General features: G+C 23.3%; 1 protein-coding gene across 1 annotated transcript; it reads left to right on the top strand.

Moving 5' to 3' along the window:
- Positions 1-2,608: 2,608 nt before the first annotated feature.
- LOC112603033 (NADPH--cytochrome P450 reductase) lies at positions 2,609-17,881 on the top strand. The gene is made up of 13 exons (XM_025351436.1): positions 2,609-2,910; positions 7,984-8,175; positions 9,861-10,056; positions 13,515-13,664; positions 14,468-14,592; positions 15,275-15,463; positions 15,818-16,053; positions 16,126-16,259; positions 16,357-16,721; positions 16,921-17,024; positions 17,107-17,216; positions 17,345-17,466; positions 17,537-17,881. The coding sequence occupies exons 2-13, from the start codon at positions 8,006-8,008 to the stop codon at positions 17,679-17,681; spliced, it is 2,046 nt and encodes a 681-aa protein (XP_025207221.1). The 5' UTR covers positions 2,609-2,910; positions 7,984-8,005; the 3' UTR covers positions 17,682-17,881.

The following is a 17,881-nucleotide window of genomic DNA, read 5'->3' as shown; positions in this document are numbered from 1 at the left end:
GAAATGTTTTAATTGTCATTGATAGAAAACAAATGATAATATATATATATATATATTTGATAACAATTTCAAGTATTCACAGTAATTCATTTTCTAGTCACATCACAAAAACAAATCGATTTTGTTAAAAAATAGATTTTTGTAAAAAGTATTTATTTTTTTGTTTTTTCTTAATTTTAAAAAAGTATTGGGAAGTTTTAATTTTTGACCTTTCCAAAATACGGGCAAGACTCCGTTCACCCAAAAATGACTTTTTGCTTTTTGTTCACGCTCATTTGACATTTTACCTACCTAAATATTTTGAAACTACTTTCCTTTTTCACCTAAAAATAGTATAGCAATTTTTGACTACATTTTTATAATACACACTTAGGTAAACTCTTACTTTAAATTATTTATCTCTACAATCTACAATGATCGACTCAATATCTTATAAAGATAATATCGCCATAATAACATCTGAAAAACTAGATAGGTATATAATGTCTGCAATGGTCCACAGTATCGAGATAGATCTATCATAGTGTAGTCCGCTTGTATAATTTTAGATCTTATTTATTCTAATTAAGATGAGATAATAATAATTGTATATTAGCTATTATTTGACAACTAGGCAACTATAATGACACAATTAAAACTTTGGCGAACCAAACTTTAGAGAACAAATATTTTAACAAAAACATGAATTGATGCTCTTGCAGAAATTAGTTTTGAAATGTAACCAAATATTTAAAATTAATATACATTTATTATTAAAAATCTAGTGTACACTTCCTGTATCTACCACAACCTCTAAACGTATGCTGTCAGCCCCAGCTCTTAAACGAGTTTAAATTTATCTAAGGAATACTATGCCTTTATGAGTAAGTTAATCTTTAGATTTCGTCTTACATTTTAAATTCTAATTCTAATGATATAATACATTTTTAAGAACGGTTCAGGTCAGTGGCGTAGCCAGGGGGAGGGCTGAACCTCTGAAGGGAGCTGTAGCCCTCCCCCCCCCGAAATTTTAAGAAAATTTAAAAATTATTTTAATGTTGATTAATTAAATTTTGTTAGCTTTCTATAGCCGCGGCCGTGATAAAGAGTTTTTCTTCTTTGAGAAGACTAAAAACCTACCTTGAAATTCAACTTCAGAGTCAAGACTTGTCGGACTTGCATTATTATCTATTCATAGAGACATTAAAATTTCAGATGATCAAATATTAGACAAATTTGCCAATAGCGGAAAGGCTCGAAGGTTAAAATTGTCACTTTAATTTTTTGTCATCTAATAAATAGTAAATAAATATTGTTCATTTTTTTTTTATTTATCATATACGAGTATTCAAGTTTATGAAATTAAAGTTAGTTTTGTTATATAAAATCTTGGTATACCTACTATATTATTATGTTCTATTAAAAAAGAAAATTCATTACTATTTTTATTATAATTTATTTTAAATAAATAATACTGGTAAAATAATTTATTGTATATTACTATTAAAATAAAATATCCAAAGTATTTAAAGTATACAATTATATTAAATCAATATAATATGTTAAGGGTTATAGGAACAAAAATCTAAAATAAAACTTCAGCATCTGCATGTTCAAATTACGGAAGAACCTAAGTAAACCACAGCTATGTAAAAAATTGACCAGCCCCCTCCCCCCGAACAAAAATTCTAGCTACGCCACTGGTTCAGGTTAAAACAAATAACAATGTTGGCTGTATATAAGGAAATCAAAAGTTGTAATAAACGACATTTCCAAGAAAAACCTAGGAAATCAGATTTAGTTTTATAAAACGTTATGCACGAATTTATTAATAACAGCATTGATTATAAATACTATATAATCAATGATAATAGTTATAATATTAATATAATTTAATAACAATCCAACTATAAAATTATAATGAACTATGTTTTTAGTAGAGTTTAATGTTTTTTTTTTTTTTTAAGTGATATAAAGTTTAAAGTTTCCACCAAAAAAAAAATGTAATCCTTCCCCTCCACCGGGCAAATTTCTAACTGTGTCACAGCCAGACATCGCATCATCACACAACCCATAAGTACTTAATATATTGTATTAATTACACTACATCCGTAAACTCTTTGATAAATGAAAATAATAATAATTATAATATTAATAGTAAATTACTAAAATAAGTATTCGTGTAAAATAATCGGTTCGGCCGTGAATGATTGTAATATTATTGTACACGGCACACGCACAGTGCGTGCGCATGTGCGAATGTGCCGATTTCAAATATTTCAATGCAAACCACTTGTCGGTGGTTACAGTCAATGTTGACATTCGTGATTTCTATAATAGTGTGAAATCCTTTTCGGGAACTCAGCAAAGATAGAAATCATCAATCATTAAACATATCAAATATTCATAATTACACCACGCAACGCGAGTGCGATAATTTTAGGACAATAATTTTCGGTAAATGAGTATTGAAAAAATTTTCGTTTTTCGAAAAAACAAAAAAATTTATCTTTATATATCGCCACGATGCGTAACATCCGCGTGCCGCTTCGGCTGTGACGTCAACGTAGTATAGTAGTGTAATAGCAGTAATAGTAGTAGCAGTTGCAGTAGTAGTAGTACTGTCGTAATGGTCATAATATAATATTTTTCTACTTGAAGTCGCTAGTTTCGTTTCGGCGTTCGTCGCGCACGCGTATCCGGTTCAGAGTGCAAAAATATTATTGTCGTGCAAGAGATATTATATTATATTGTTACATTATTATTTTAATTGTATAAATTATTTTTGTTATTATTATTATTATTATTATTATTATTACCGAGTTAACAATAATAGTATTGTAACGTACCGCCAGCGATATCATTTACACTCTCGCCGTTATCACTTTGGATTTACGAAAAAGTCGCAGCCGTTTGGTCGTCAATAATAATGTAAGTACCCGTGATTTGCCTATCTACTATCATAATATCATATTATGATTGTTATTTTATCTAATCCTGTATTGGCATAGTTGTACGCTCTTCAATCTATGCTGTACCTTCGTATTTGCCTAATATTGTGAATTGTAATTGTATAAAATCATTATTCATTGCTGTTGACGTCTGTTTTCAGTCTTGGTCTCTTATCCATTTCTCTTTTAGACTCTCGTTGACATGATAGAGGTGTAGGTTCTTAATTAAAATCAAACGTACATCGGATACTTACTGTGTAGTCGAGTCTCATGAACGAACGTCTATGCTACCAATAAATATATACATTAATTGAAATAGGTGCGTGATTACGATGGGTATTTAGTAATGAGCTTCCATTAAGTATTAATATTGTCCCCGAGCAGACGTGTTAATACGTAATAGATACATTAGTGTTGAATGAAAAAATAAAACCGTTTTACAACGATATTATTTATTTTTTTCAATGCTGAATTGAAGATAACTAGCATATTATATTTAATCATTGATTAGATAATGCTTAAATTCGTATATTTTTCCGTTATTATTTTAACCAACACTAAACTAGTTTAACACTGGATGTATATGTTTTAAAGACTTAATCATATAAGTTAGAAGATATCTAGGTACCTAGTATCTACATAATAGGTCCTTTCAATCAAATTTATAAAATTTTCATTGTGTATTTTCAATTATATTAAATTGATTACCTAACAACTCATGATATTAAAAGTTAAAAATATTTCTCTTAATATGCTATTTCAGTGGAACTTCGCTATCTCGAAGTTTCTGTACGTCGAATTTTTTTTTCAGTCACATTTGAACATATGTGTTAAATTATTTTGGTATATCTAATTTTTCTATACGTCAAAGTCATTATCCGGTACCCACCTCCTATTACGATTCATTAACTCGAATGTATGACAGATTAAATAAAGTATAAAATGCCCAAACTATAAAATATAAGATAAATAACAGCTTATACACACAACGCTGTAATAACGTTGATGTTTAATTATAGTTCAACTAGTGACCGATAACGGCAATAAAGTTACACAGACTTTTAAGGATATTGATTCTACTTTAAGTACCTACATGGCTACATCAGAAAGTTTAACCGATGTAGAACATTTTAAAACATCTAATATTCTCAATGAAGCAATCGATGAGGAAGAAATTGCTGTTGTTGAACCTTTCTAAGAAAGGTAGTGCCCAAGCTGGAAATTATATTTATGAACTTCGGAGATATGTCCAACAATAGTCATGAGTTTCTGACAACATTTTTTCTGCACTTTATATTTTAGGTATTTTTATTGGAAATACTTCTTATACTAAACAAAATCAAACAAAAATTACAGACATTTTTCCCAATAATTAAATATATTTATTTAAAATTTTAGGTATATAATGTTTTAAATTTCCTCAGTAACTCGAAGTTTTGATATGTCAAATTTTTTTTTAGTCCCTTGCAACTTTGAGATACTGAGGTTTCACTGTAATACTTTCTATTATATATTTTAGAGTAATGGATACCTATTATCTATCTCTGTAGTCTTGTAAAATTGAAAAATTAATTTTTTTGCTATAATCATACTATACATTAAATTATTAAAAGGTATAAACTTGTCAACCACTACTTGGTACACACATTTATTGCATTTTCATTATTATTCATGTAGCAAAAAATACCTAACTTTGTCAATATACTATTTATCTATATAGGTATTTTTAACTCAAATTTTAAATATCTACTTATGTTTATTATATGTGAAGTATAGACAACTATAAACAATGCACTAAAATTAATTTAGTTATATTGACAATTATATAATTTAATTACTTATTATATAAAATATCATATTTTACAACACATCTATTTTAATCAATTACATTATATATACCACAATAAATAATAAATTTACTATTATTTTCATGATAGTAATAGTAATAGAATCTGGACTAATAATTAAAAAGTATTTGGTAAATACTAAATAGACATAATTTGAGGGAAACTTGAGTGTACTTAGCACCCTCAGTTTTTAAATTAGCATCTTAATGACTTATAGTCTTAATGGTTTAATTAACTAAATAAAAACTAAATGTTTTTATTTCATAGAAATAAATTAATATGTATAATCATTATTAAATATGTGATTATTGAGTGGTGGTTGGGATGAAATTGCTTATCCTATGATTCATGATTACAAGATAAACTTAACAAATATTAAAATATCTAAGCTTTAGTACCCCCAGTTTTTTCATTGCAATTGTATCCTAGTTTAAGTAAGACCTTAGACGTTAAAGATCCAATGAAAAAAATATTCTAGTCAAATAAATTATATTATAGAAAGATTATATTGTTACAAAAGAGATTTAAAATTTAAAACTAACCTTTAGGTAAACTGTTTTTGTATTTGTTCTTAAGATGCCAATTGATAAAATGAAATGAAATAAATGTAACCTCTTATTTTAGTAACTAAATTCAAAAATTTAGAATTAGAATTATTTTAATATGAAAAATAATTTTCTTTTATCTTATTTGTTTATAAATAACTTACCCTTTACAAACTCAATTTAATCAACGATTAATATTTACATATTAATCGCTAAATGCATTCTTAAAATAAATTATAAAAGGTACTAACTAAAGATAAAAAATTCTCAGTTTCTCTAATCGTTTAAGTTATTAATTATATTTTTATAATAATTTTAACTAAAAAAGGTGATAATTTAAATCATTATTTAGTCAAAATATACTCCTTTTTATTCAGGCTACCACTACTCATTATACTATTTGTCATCCTAGGACCAGAATCAAAATATTTTATAATTTTATAATAGATATTTAACTATAATATGTTTCTTGTTAAGAAATACTATACTATACCTATACATTTTTATTTTTAATCATTTTGTTTCAATATGTAATAAGTATTTATATCAATCATATTTATATATATTTAAAATGCATTTGTTAATTAAAAAACAATATTATTATTGTATAATGTACTGATAAATAAGTATTTCAATATAAGATTTTTTAATGTAAATATATTTTTTGCATACATAGTTTTAATACATATTTAATGTTATGTTTTGTATATACTTGTTTATGATTTTGGTAAAATTGTAATTACTTTAAACTATCTATTATTGATTTTAGATGAAGGTTTATAATATGTTACATATTTCCATTGTTTTAAATTTCTTCTAAATAGATTTTTAATACATATGATAATACACATTTACAACATTTTATTAGAAATTTGTATCTATTATATTAAACATGTTGACATATAGTTAAAATTGAATTTAGATAATGTCCACTTAAAATAAATCTGTTATATAATTTCTGAAAATACTTAAATGAACATAATTAAATTTCTAAACAACATCTTGACCTATTTTTGTGTAAATCTAACTAAATTTGTTTCTTAAATCTTATAAATTATATTGTATTAAAAACATTATTCTACTTTACTATGTGAAGTTCAGATAATATTATGTACAAATATTGAAATAACTATTCAATTTATATTATGATCTTTATTTTTTTATTTTTTTTTTTTTTAAATAATTGATTTATTTTTTATAAATATCCAAAGCGAGTAATTTTAATTTAATATTAATTTATTAAGTATTACAATATTAGAGGATCATTTACATTACAATGAATGTGATTATACAATAATGCATTTTAATTAACTAAGTACGTAAATATTAAAAGATAATAAAAATGAAAAAAAAATTCATAAGTGTTTAAAAGTAATAATTTTTTTATAACAGTTTACTTAAAAAAGTTACTCAATATGGTTAAACAGTTTATACATAACACGTATTTGACGACTTGAAAATTTAGACTCAAAATACCTAGAACTAATTATGGTTTTATATTTTATATGTAGAAAAGTATTTATTAAATGTACCCATAAAACATTATTAATTAATTTTTCAAAAAAAAAAAATTAATATAATAAAAAAACACATCAACTTAAGTATAAGTATTGGGTTCATAAGGTTTCATTATTTTTTTTCCTGAAAAATTAACATAACTTTCCCATATTTTCCATTAAAAATATAATAGTTGATCTACTTTTAAATACCAATATTAAATTTTTGGACTTACTCAATTTATAGTTAATGTTACTAACATATAACCACGGTAAAGTTAATTTTATAGTAGTTTTATTTTTTTATGTATCATTAAATTAAAATATTAAAGTATTTGATTATTGTAAGTAATATTAGTCTAATTTTTTGAGGGATGTTTTTTCTGGTTGTGTCATCTTTACTGCATTCAATGATAATGTGTTAGTGTGTTTGACTCAACATGTTTATGTTTTGTCATAATTCATAATAAGGTGTTGGTGAATACATTTCTATTTCCATATATTATAATATCAAATGTATTTAATCATTCCACAATACTAAAATCAGTGAATTATTGATAATACACATAATGTTATACAATATAGTTTCAATGTTATTGTTTTCTACAATTTAGAAATCTATGTACAATCATAAAATTTACTTAAATATTATTTAATAATTGTCATGTACAAAAAAAAAAACATTTATGGTAAAGGGAGTGGGTTATCATAAATCATAACCAATGTACCTAGTTTTGTTGTATTATTAAAATTATAACTGTAATATAGTTACAAAATAAGTTTTAATTTATAAGTTAAAAATGTTTTACATTGGCAAAGGAAAGGGTGGAACCCCCCCCAAACTTTTTGAATATAATATGTTCCTGCTTAGTGAATACTGATTACTGAATATTATCCATAGCCAATAGGTATAAACTCCAATTGTATAGAATATAAATTCACAAGGTTAAATTAAAGGTCTTTTTAATTAATATTCTGTTTTCACGAGTAATTAAAAATGAATTATAATAAGTAGTCTAACTATATATTATATAGTTAGACTATTGCCTATTTCTAGTTAAAATAGATTAAAATGTACCTACCCACAAGCTAAGAATTCCCCTGAAAAATTCAATCATATTTTTTACTTGACCAAATATGTTATTTTGTTTAATATATGTTTCAGTTGTTTTTAATAAAAAATTAAAATGGAGAATTCAGAAGGAGTGAAAATTGAATCAACTGTTGTTACTGAAGAACCATTGATTAGTGCTTTAGATATTGCTCTTTTCGTTGTCATTATAACAGTAGCTTACTTTTGGTACTTCAAAAGAGATAAACAGTCTAGTTCTTCAGAAAAAAAACTTTACACTATTCAGTAAGTATTATCTTTATTTTTAAAAATTTACTGAATTGCTTTCAACGACATAGTTAAGTATACTAGTTTTATCTTAAATTATGTATATTCAAATATAGATTTACTTTTTAAATGTTCTAATCATATTCTCTTGTAAGTCTTATAGTATTATAATTTAATATCTAAACTATATAATGTAATTACAATTATAACATTATATATTCAAAATGCAAAAGTATTAATATACTAAATAACTTATTAGTATTTATTTGTTATATGTTATATTGAAATTATTCTAAATTTATAAATTTTACTTTTTAGAAACTAAAAATAAAAATATTAATATATTTTTTTAAGATATCATACAGTTGTGATAAAATTATTAAAGCATTATGTCTCGTTTTGTTTTGGTATAATATAATTAAGTATAAAGATTTTTATGCTAGGTATTTATTATTTAGTAATTATTAAAGCATTATGTATTTATTTTGTCTCGGTAAAATATAATGAAGTATAAAAAATTTAATACTGGGTATTTATTATTTAGTAATTATTTTTCAGATTTTTTTGAAGATAATAAAATTTATTGTTCTCGACCTAATGGGTTTATATCTTTATATACTTACAATTTTAATCATTAAAAATATTTATATTATTTTTTTTCCTATTTATTACCAAATATTTTTTAATAACTATAGATTAATTTATAATTTTTGTAATTGATAACCCTATGGTTTGTAAAAAATATATTTTGTAGTCTTGTATAAAGAAACATTTTCTGGAAATATTTGAAAATTTATGTAATTTAAAAATTTAAAACATGTAACAACCCTGCTTATATGAAAATTTTAATTTATACAATGGTTGCTTTAAAAATCTTAAATATTATATACTTAAATTATTAGGATTCCAAGTTAAGCGTACTTTATATAAAAAATTACCAGTCAAATCAAAATTCTAGCCATTTCACTATATATTATATGTATACAAAATTGTAATTGGAGCATAAGATGTTACCACAACATTTTGTTCTCACTTTTAAAACAAAAGTTCTTAAATTGTATTAATTTTGATTCGAGAAATTGTAATTCTTCCATATTATTTATTTATCATATTAGATAATTCAAATGTTAGTTAGTTTATTAAAATTCTTGAGATTCCTGAAATGTCTATACATATTATACATATGTAATATTATAATATTTAAATTGATTTTAAATATGGAATGATAAAGTATATTTTTACAATTCTATACTTTTTCCGATTAATTTATTTTAAGGCAATAATATAAAATCCAAAGATTCATACAACTCTACAACTCTAGATTGAAAATTTCGTACAGATTAAATTTTAAAAAGTTAAATAAATTTTATAACAAATTAATCCACCTTTCTTATACAAAATACACTCCTTCCTTATTTTCTGAATGCAATAACTAACTGACAGAAACTTAAAATATAACACTACTATCCATTTTTCTATACTAAAATAAAAAGTAAGACTGTTACAAGCTGAAATTATTGCATTTAAAATTTAAATATTCTACATTTTTACAATTTAAAATTAAAACAAAAAGGAAAAAAATTATAAAAATATACAATATACAATGTATATTTAAATAATTATTTTACATTTATATAAAGATTAATGGTTATATATTTAATTAAATTTAATCACTAATTATTAAATTTGAAATGTTTATTTAGACCATCTTCATTGAGTTCTATTGAACAAACTTCTAATAGTTCCTTCATAAAAAAACTAAAATCAACTGGCCGTAGTTTGGTAGTATTTTATGGTAGTCAAACAGGAACTGCAGAAGAATTTGCTGGAAGAATAGCCAAAGAAGGGGCCAGATATAAAATGAAAGGGATGGTAGCCGATCCTGAAGAATGTGATATGGTAAATATTTTATCAATTTAAATAATTTAGTAAACATTTAACAAATGTTAATGTCAGAATAATAAATGTTATTATGACATTTGTTAATGTTTTAGTATGATGACGTGAATGCATTATAAAATTATACTATAAAACCATTGACACAATATATTTGATATTTTTTTTACAAAATATATATATATATATATATCATAATAAAATTGATGCTATTATGCAATTATTTTTTTTTTTATTTGTTTTAATGTTCTTTGCTTATTAAGTATAATATTTTGTTTCAAGTAATATTTTTCTAAATAAAATTATATCAATACTTAAATAATATACAATTTGTTGATTTTTTATTTCTAACTATTCATTAGTTGATAGTTTGTGAAATGATTTGTTAACAAATATAAAATTGAGAGTTTCAATTGAAATAGAAGTTGAAGGTCATTTAACTACTGTGCCCATAAAATACAAGGTTTACTTTATAGTGATCCAATGTCAGTCATACTGTAAAATATTATTTTATAATGAAGAAAATATAATAGAACATTGGATATATTTTAATTATTATATTTATAAAATTGTTAAATACCATATATAAATGACTTAATTAAGTAAACCATTTGGAAATATAAAATCTACATATTTTAAACTATAGTTTAAAATATTATAATTTGTGATCTACTACAGGAAGTCATTACTTCTACATTGTCGTAATATAGGATGCCTTGAAAAATATGCATGTTCAAATATACCAGACGATTTATTTTTATTAAATAAAATACTAATACACTTTGAGGAGAAATTTTGAATTTGATTAATTGTGTCCATCTAAGCATAAATATTTATAATTTATATAATAATAATTTTTATAGTTAATTTTGGTTTTCTAGATTCTCGGATTCTAAAAAAAAAAATATATAATAGGTATAATCCATCATTATATTATTGTATAGTCCTATTCAATCAAAATATTTCCATTACCTAAAATTTATATAAATATGAATATGAGCCTATCAAAAAAATCCTAGTTTTACAGTAAGGACCTATCTGCTTTTGATTTTAATGACTAGTTAAAATAATTAAAGTCATCTTAAATTATAATTTTTTTATAATAAATATTAAATAATTACAAATCTTGATACTAATTAGTTATTAATCTAGGTTTTTAAATTTGAAACAATATAAAATAAAAAGTAAAACAATTAAAAGTTAAAATGTGAAAAAAATTCATGATCAAATTTTTGAACTTAGATTAACTCTTAATAGCCTAGATAGCCTAGTGCTGCATAATATATTTTATTGATACATCTATTAACAAAAATAAAGCGATTATATGTCATATTATCTTTTAGTCATTACTAGTTATTTATACTGTGTTCATCATCGTTCACTATGATCTAACACAATATTGTAAATTATGTCACCATTATATAATATAAACTATTAATAAATAATAATAATGTATAATATAAATTACAAAAAATATCATTAAAAGTATTTATAGGGAAAAAAATTTAAAATTAGAATTTTTCATTCTATAGAATTTGTATACAAAAAATTAGCTTTCCATAATTTGTTTAAAAAAAAAAATTGTATTTTAATTCCTAACCCTAAACTTATATAATATAACTATGCATAATTACTCATATTTACACATACAATATTATTTTTATTATGTATGTATATTTTTTAAATTTTAAAATAATTTCTCATATTATGTTAACTATAAAAGTTACGACAATAATACATAAATATCAATAACAATAATTTTTTTAATAAAGTTTATATCTTGCAGATTATTAGTTATGTACTTGTATATAAGACATTAATTAAGTATTGTAGATTCAAATTGGTTCTCATACAACACATATAAGATCCGAATTGGTCAATTAATTGTTTTATATTTAACTGTATGTTATGCAAGTTGATTGTTGGATTACTTATTTAAATGTGTAGCTATTTTATACATTATACGTTTAGGAGTAGTTTCTACTAGAATTAATTACCTTAAATCATAATATTTAATTTTAACTGTTTTATGTATGATGTGTTACATAAATACATAATCAATACATCATAAGGAAAATGCATGACATTAAGCTTATTCATTCACTATTTAATCGTATATTAAAATTGTGTTACAGTTTTATTTGTTTTTAATTTAACCTAACCAACATTAAATCAAATTTTTATCTTATATTTTTTTAAATATTTTACCTAATATTATACCTACTAAAAATAAACAGCGATTTTGTTACTTAAGTATTTAGTATATAAATATAAAAGGGAAATATCATCAGCATGAATCATATTATTTTAAACTAACCAGAAATCAATTCAGAATAGATGTACTTTTCTTTGAAATAAATCGAGAACCAAATTAAATTGAACAATTTGAAACATTACTCTATCACAGATATTAGAATTACATGTCATGTAATGTTTTTTTACTGCTTGTTGTAACATTTTCTAATTTTGAAGAGTGTTTTAAAATTTTATTTACATTTTAAACTTTGAGTGTATTGATTTCATAAAGATACATTTTTTTTTTTTATGTATTTTTTATAACATTTTATGTTTTTATGCAAAAAGAATATTCTAAAAGTTTTAAGTAGCCCATTTTATTCATTCGAAATTAAGTCTAGTAGCTATTTTTAAGTGATATTTACTTAGCTGTTTCAATTAAGTGAAATGAAATACTTGGAAGAAATCAATAAATTTAATCAAGCATGATTATAGGTTGACTAGTAATTAAAATTAATTTACTTAAAAAAAAAAAAACTGATTATTCCTTTCAAATTTTATATTGCAACACATTACTTAATAATCAGTAATGCATACCATATCTTGTCTAGCTTTCTATTATTGATTTATTTTATTTAATCCTTAACATGTAATTTTATTTTTTTATTTGATTACAGTTTAAGATAGAATTTCTTGAAAATATATTACGTATTCAAAATTCATCTATTATTTTAAAATTAATGAATTATCCCATTACTCAAATAATTATTATATACATATACAACTGTATAAGTATTAAATGTGTATTTTTATTAGGCACTTAAAAAATATATTATAGACATTAGATAAAGTATTTTAATTTGTTTGGCATACCGTTTAAATAAATTTATTATTCAAGTTTATGACAGTGTAATAACTAATAATTCATTTAATTTTTCTAAAAATGTATGATGAATTTAATTTAGCGTTTAATAGAAAACTGATTTTTGAATGACACTATGTACAAACAGTACTTGTTTTTAATTTGTAACTAATAAAAAATATCATTTAATTTTATGCCTTATACAATTTTTATGTTCAATTATTTAGCTGAAATTTTTTTTGTATTAAATGACTAACAAAATTCTTATCTCTCCATATTATCAAAGGCTTGTTAAAATAAAGTTTAAAAATTAAAATGTAACCATTTATTAGCTTAATTTTTGTAATGATTTAAATGGTTTTAGGCAGACTTGGTTGAAATGAAGGAAATACAAAAGTCAATGGCAATTTTTTGTATAGCAACATATGGTGAGGGAGACCCAACTGATAATGCTATGGATTTTTACGAATGGCTTCAAAATGGTGACGCTGATCTAGAAGGATTAAATTATGCAGTAAGTATCTTATTGAGGTTATATCAAATTCAAATTATTATTGTTAGTATGAATAGTAATCTGCTGTTAGAATTTCCTTGTCATTTCTGAATTTTATTACATTCATTCATATTTATAATTTCTACTTAATATTCTTGTTTTCAATTGTCCATTTTAAATTCACTATAATAGATCTTCCATCAAAATCTCAAACTTAATCTTATAGAAAATTGCATTTTTATTCAAATTGCTATTACTTATATGTTACCTATATTAATTAATGAGTATCTGAGAAAGTGTCTACGTGCGTTTATTAAATTTAATTTAATTCATTCTAATGTTAAGTGGAGGTCATTCCAAAGTTATTGCTTACTTCATCCTATTTATGTTTGACATTTATGAATAGAGAACAAACGTATATTTTATCAATAATAATTGTTATTAACATATTACATCAATCAGGTTTCAAACGCATACAATTTATACAAACCTAATTGTGAATTAAAGTACATAAATTATAAAATACTAATTTATGAGTTTGATGTATGTTAAATATTTTCGGTATTGTAAACTTTAGTAACATTACAAATTATAACTTTTTCTCCGTGATTACATTTAAATATATTTATTTTTTAAATTTAACAATCTCATTTCATTAAATATAATTTCCTATTTTAATTAACTACCTACTGTGACATTTTTTAATATTTAAAAACTCACATTAATATTTAAATACCCACTATCATTTAAATTTATAATAGAATATTTATTATTGATATATAAAAAGATTTTTTTAATATTATTTGTTGTCTTTTATTTTAAAGGTATTTGGATTGGGAAATAAAACTTATGAACACTATAACGAAATTGCTATTTATATTGATCAACGTTTAGAAGAATTGGGTGCTACCAGAGTTCATGAAATTGGTCTTGGAGACGATGACGCAAAGTAAATATTACTTTCATTATTATTAATTCAATGCTAGAATTGTATATAAAATGCATACTGTATTATATCAAGTTAAAAAACATACTTAGCGGCCAACTTGTTTATATGAGTACTGATGGTTGACTTAGTGAGGAAAATAATTAAGTATTACCTTACATTACGGGTCACCAAATGGCGGCCCGCAAACAAATTTTATTCGGCCCACAGACAAAAAAAAAATAACATAATATATTACGACATTATACATATTACTGTATTTATAATTCATTTTTATTTTAAATTTTTTCAAATATTTGTAAAATTAATTATATTTTTAATGTTTATAAACAATAGTAAATAACAAATAAAAAAAATAATATTCTCATTATATTCAATTTTTTTATATTATTAATGTGGCTTTTCAAAAATATTAATTGGTGACCCCTGCCTTACACTAACCAACAACGACTAGTCTCCAAGTTTTTCAACTTAAAAATAAATGAAAACTTTCTGAGATAAGATAATATTTAATAATCAAGGATACTCAGAAGCAACCAGTATTATAAATAAAATAAAAATAGTATTAAGTTCTCACAATTTAAGAGACTTTTCTCTAACTAAACCATTTAAATTCTAGCATTGATATTTATTTTCTCATAATTTAATGCCATAATATTTAAAAATATGTTAAATTATATTTTAGTATTGAAGATGACTTTGTTTCTTGGAAAGAAAAATTATGGGAAAGTGTTTGTTCTCATTTTGGTATTGAAGAAACTGGTGAAGAAAGTAATATTAGACAATACAAATTAATCGACTGTTCCGAAGTTTTACCAGAACGAATATTTTCGGGCGAAATATCACGACTTAAATCTTATGAAAACCAAAGATTGTAATTTATATTAAATATTTAGAATTTTATCATCATAATTAAGAGGATGTTAAACCCACATGTGTTTTCTCAGTTTTATAGATGTACAACATAGAAAATTTACATTTAATATAATCAAAATTAGCATTAATGATTTATATCAAATTAAATTAGCTCATTATTATGCTATTTGAAGTGTCTAAACTAATGTTGTTGTCTTTAAGTTTAATAATAAACAATTCACACAATATTAAAGCTAACAACACATAATTAATTATTCTGAATGAAAATTGTTTATGCCTAATTTATAAAACAGAACACATGGAGTTTATACCCTCTTAGAATGTATAACTTATTTATTATTTATTTTTTCAGTCCATTTGATGTTAAGAATCCATATTTATCCAAAATTATAATTAATCGTGAGTTGCACAAATCAGGGGACCGCTCTTGTATGCATATTGAGTTTGATATTGATGGATCAAAAATGAGGTATGATACAGGTGATCATGTGGCTGTCTATCCTAAAAATTCTTCTGAATTAGTAAATAAAATCGGAGAACTATTAAATGCTGATTTAGATACTGTATTTTCATTGTTGAACACTGATGGTAACAATTTATATTTTTTCATATTTAATATAAATTTTTCTATTACTTATTTTAACTTTTTTTTTTTTACAGAGGAATCGAGTAAAAAACACCCATTTCCTTGTCCTTGTACTTATCGAACAGCTTTAACTTATTATTTAGATATAACTTCAAATCCTCGTACACATATTATGAAAGAATTAATAGAATATGCTAGTGATCCAAAGGTTTGTTTATTTTTTAACAATCATTGATTAATCATAATTCATAACCATTAATTTATTTTTATGAAATTCTATCATTTTTGTATTTGATTTGTTTTAGGATCAAGAAAAATTAAAGCTTATGGCAAGCTCTACCCCAGAGGGTAAAAAAGAATTTCACGAATGGGTTTTACGTGACAACCGTAATATTGTTCATATTTTGGAAGATTTACCAAGTGTTAAGCCTGATTTAGATCATTTATGTGAACTACTTCCACGATTGCAGTGTCGTTATTATTCTATATCCTCATCACCAAAAGTGTACCCAAAATCTATTCATATCACAGCAGTTTTAGTAAATTATACTACTCCTACTAATCGTGTCAATAAAGGTGTTGCAACTAACTTATTAGCCCAACTAAAACCAACCAATGATGAACTTCCACAACCTACTATACCTATTTATATCAGACGATCTCAATTTAGGTAAATATTTTTCTTTAGTTTAATTAAAAATAAATGAAATGTTTATATACTATGTTAAAATTCAAAGATAAAAATTAAAATATTTCAATTTTATAATAAATAATAATAAAAAAATCACATTATATGTTTTTTTTGTTTATTTATAATTCTTTTAAGAATAATGTGTTTGCTTAGCCCTTAATATAATTTATATTTCTAGATTGCCTCCTAAAAGTCAAACTCCAATAATAATGATTGGTCCTGGTACAGGACTAGCACCATTCCGAGGTTTTATACAAGAAAGAGATTATGCGCGTAAAGAAGGTATGTAATTAATATTTTAAATTATATTAACTTCATTAAGACATTTATTATTATTAAATGATGGTAACCTTTTTATATATAGGCAGAGAAATTGGAGAAATGGTCCTCTATTTTGGATGTCGAAAGAAAGATGAAGATTTCATTTATGAAAATGAATTACAAGAATATGTTTCTAATGGAACCTTGACAAAGGTAAATTGAAAATGTATTATAACATTGTATTATTACTAATATACATTTGTTACTATCATATTTAAAAAAAAAATTGACCAAAATTATACTTACCAAATTCACTATTCACTTTTTTTATTATAATTTAGCTACATTTGGCATTTTCGCGTGACCAACCTGAAAAGAAATATGTGACACATTTGTTAGAGCAAAATGCCGATGAATTATGGAATATAATAGGTGAAAAAAATGGCCATTTATATGTTTGTGGGTATGTATCAATTTTTTTAAATTGTATAATAATTTTAAATTTATATCATATTAAATTTGTGAACAATTAGTGATGCAAGGAGCATGGCGAAGGATGTGCATAATATTATTGTCAAAGTTGTTATGGAAAAAGGTCAAATGACCAATATTCAAGCACTCAATTACGTTAAAAAAATGGAGCAACAGAAAAGATATTCTGCTGATGTGTGGAGCTGATTTGTAAAACTATTACAGACTTTGTTTTTTTTTTTTTTTTATAAGTGTACAATGTTGAACAATTTTGTTAAGAAATATTTTAAGAATAATTAATTTACTAAAATAAAAAAAAAATAGTAACAACAAAAATGGAAGAGATGTGGGCTTTTTATCTGTTTTAGTTATAAATTAATTTATATTGTTGTGAAAAATGTGAAAAT

The sequence above is a fragment of the Melanaphis sacchari genome, unplaced genomic scaffold (assembly GCF_002803265.2).
Source record: "Melanaphis sacchari strain LSU unplaced genomic scaffold, SCAv2.0 Contig93_pilon_pilon, whole genome shotgun sequence".
Taxonomy (NCBI): domain Eukaryota; kingdom Metazoa; phylum Arthropoda; class Insecta; order Hemiptera; family Aphididae; genus Melanaphis; species Melanaphis sacchari.
This window is presented reverse-complemented; position numbering and strand designations above follow the sequence as displayed.

Bases quoted from the DNA above. Each gene is read 5' to 3' on its own strand.
- LOC112603033 (XM_025351436.1), top strand. From the start codon at position 8,006: ATGGAGAATTCAGAAGGAGTGAAAATTGAATCAACTGTTGTTACTGAA. The intron at 14,593-15,274 runs GTAAATATTACT...ATTATATTTTAG, and splicing joins CTTGGAGACGATGACGCAAA to TATTGAAGATGACTTTGTTT. The intron at 17,467-17,536 runs GTATGTATCAAT...GTGAACAATTAG, and splicing joins GGCCATTTATATGTTTGTGG to TGATGCAAGGAGCATGGCGA.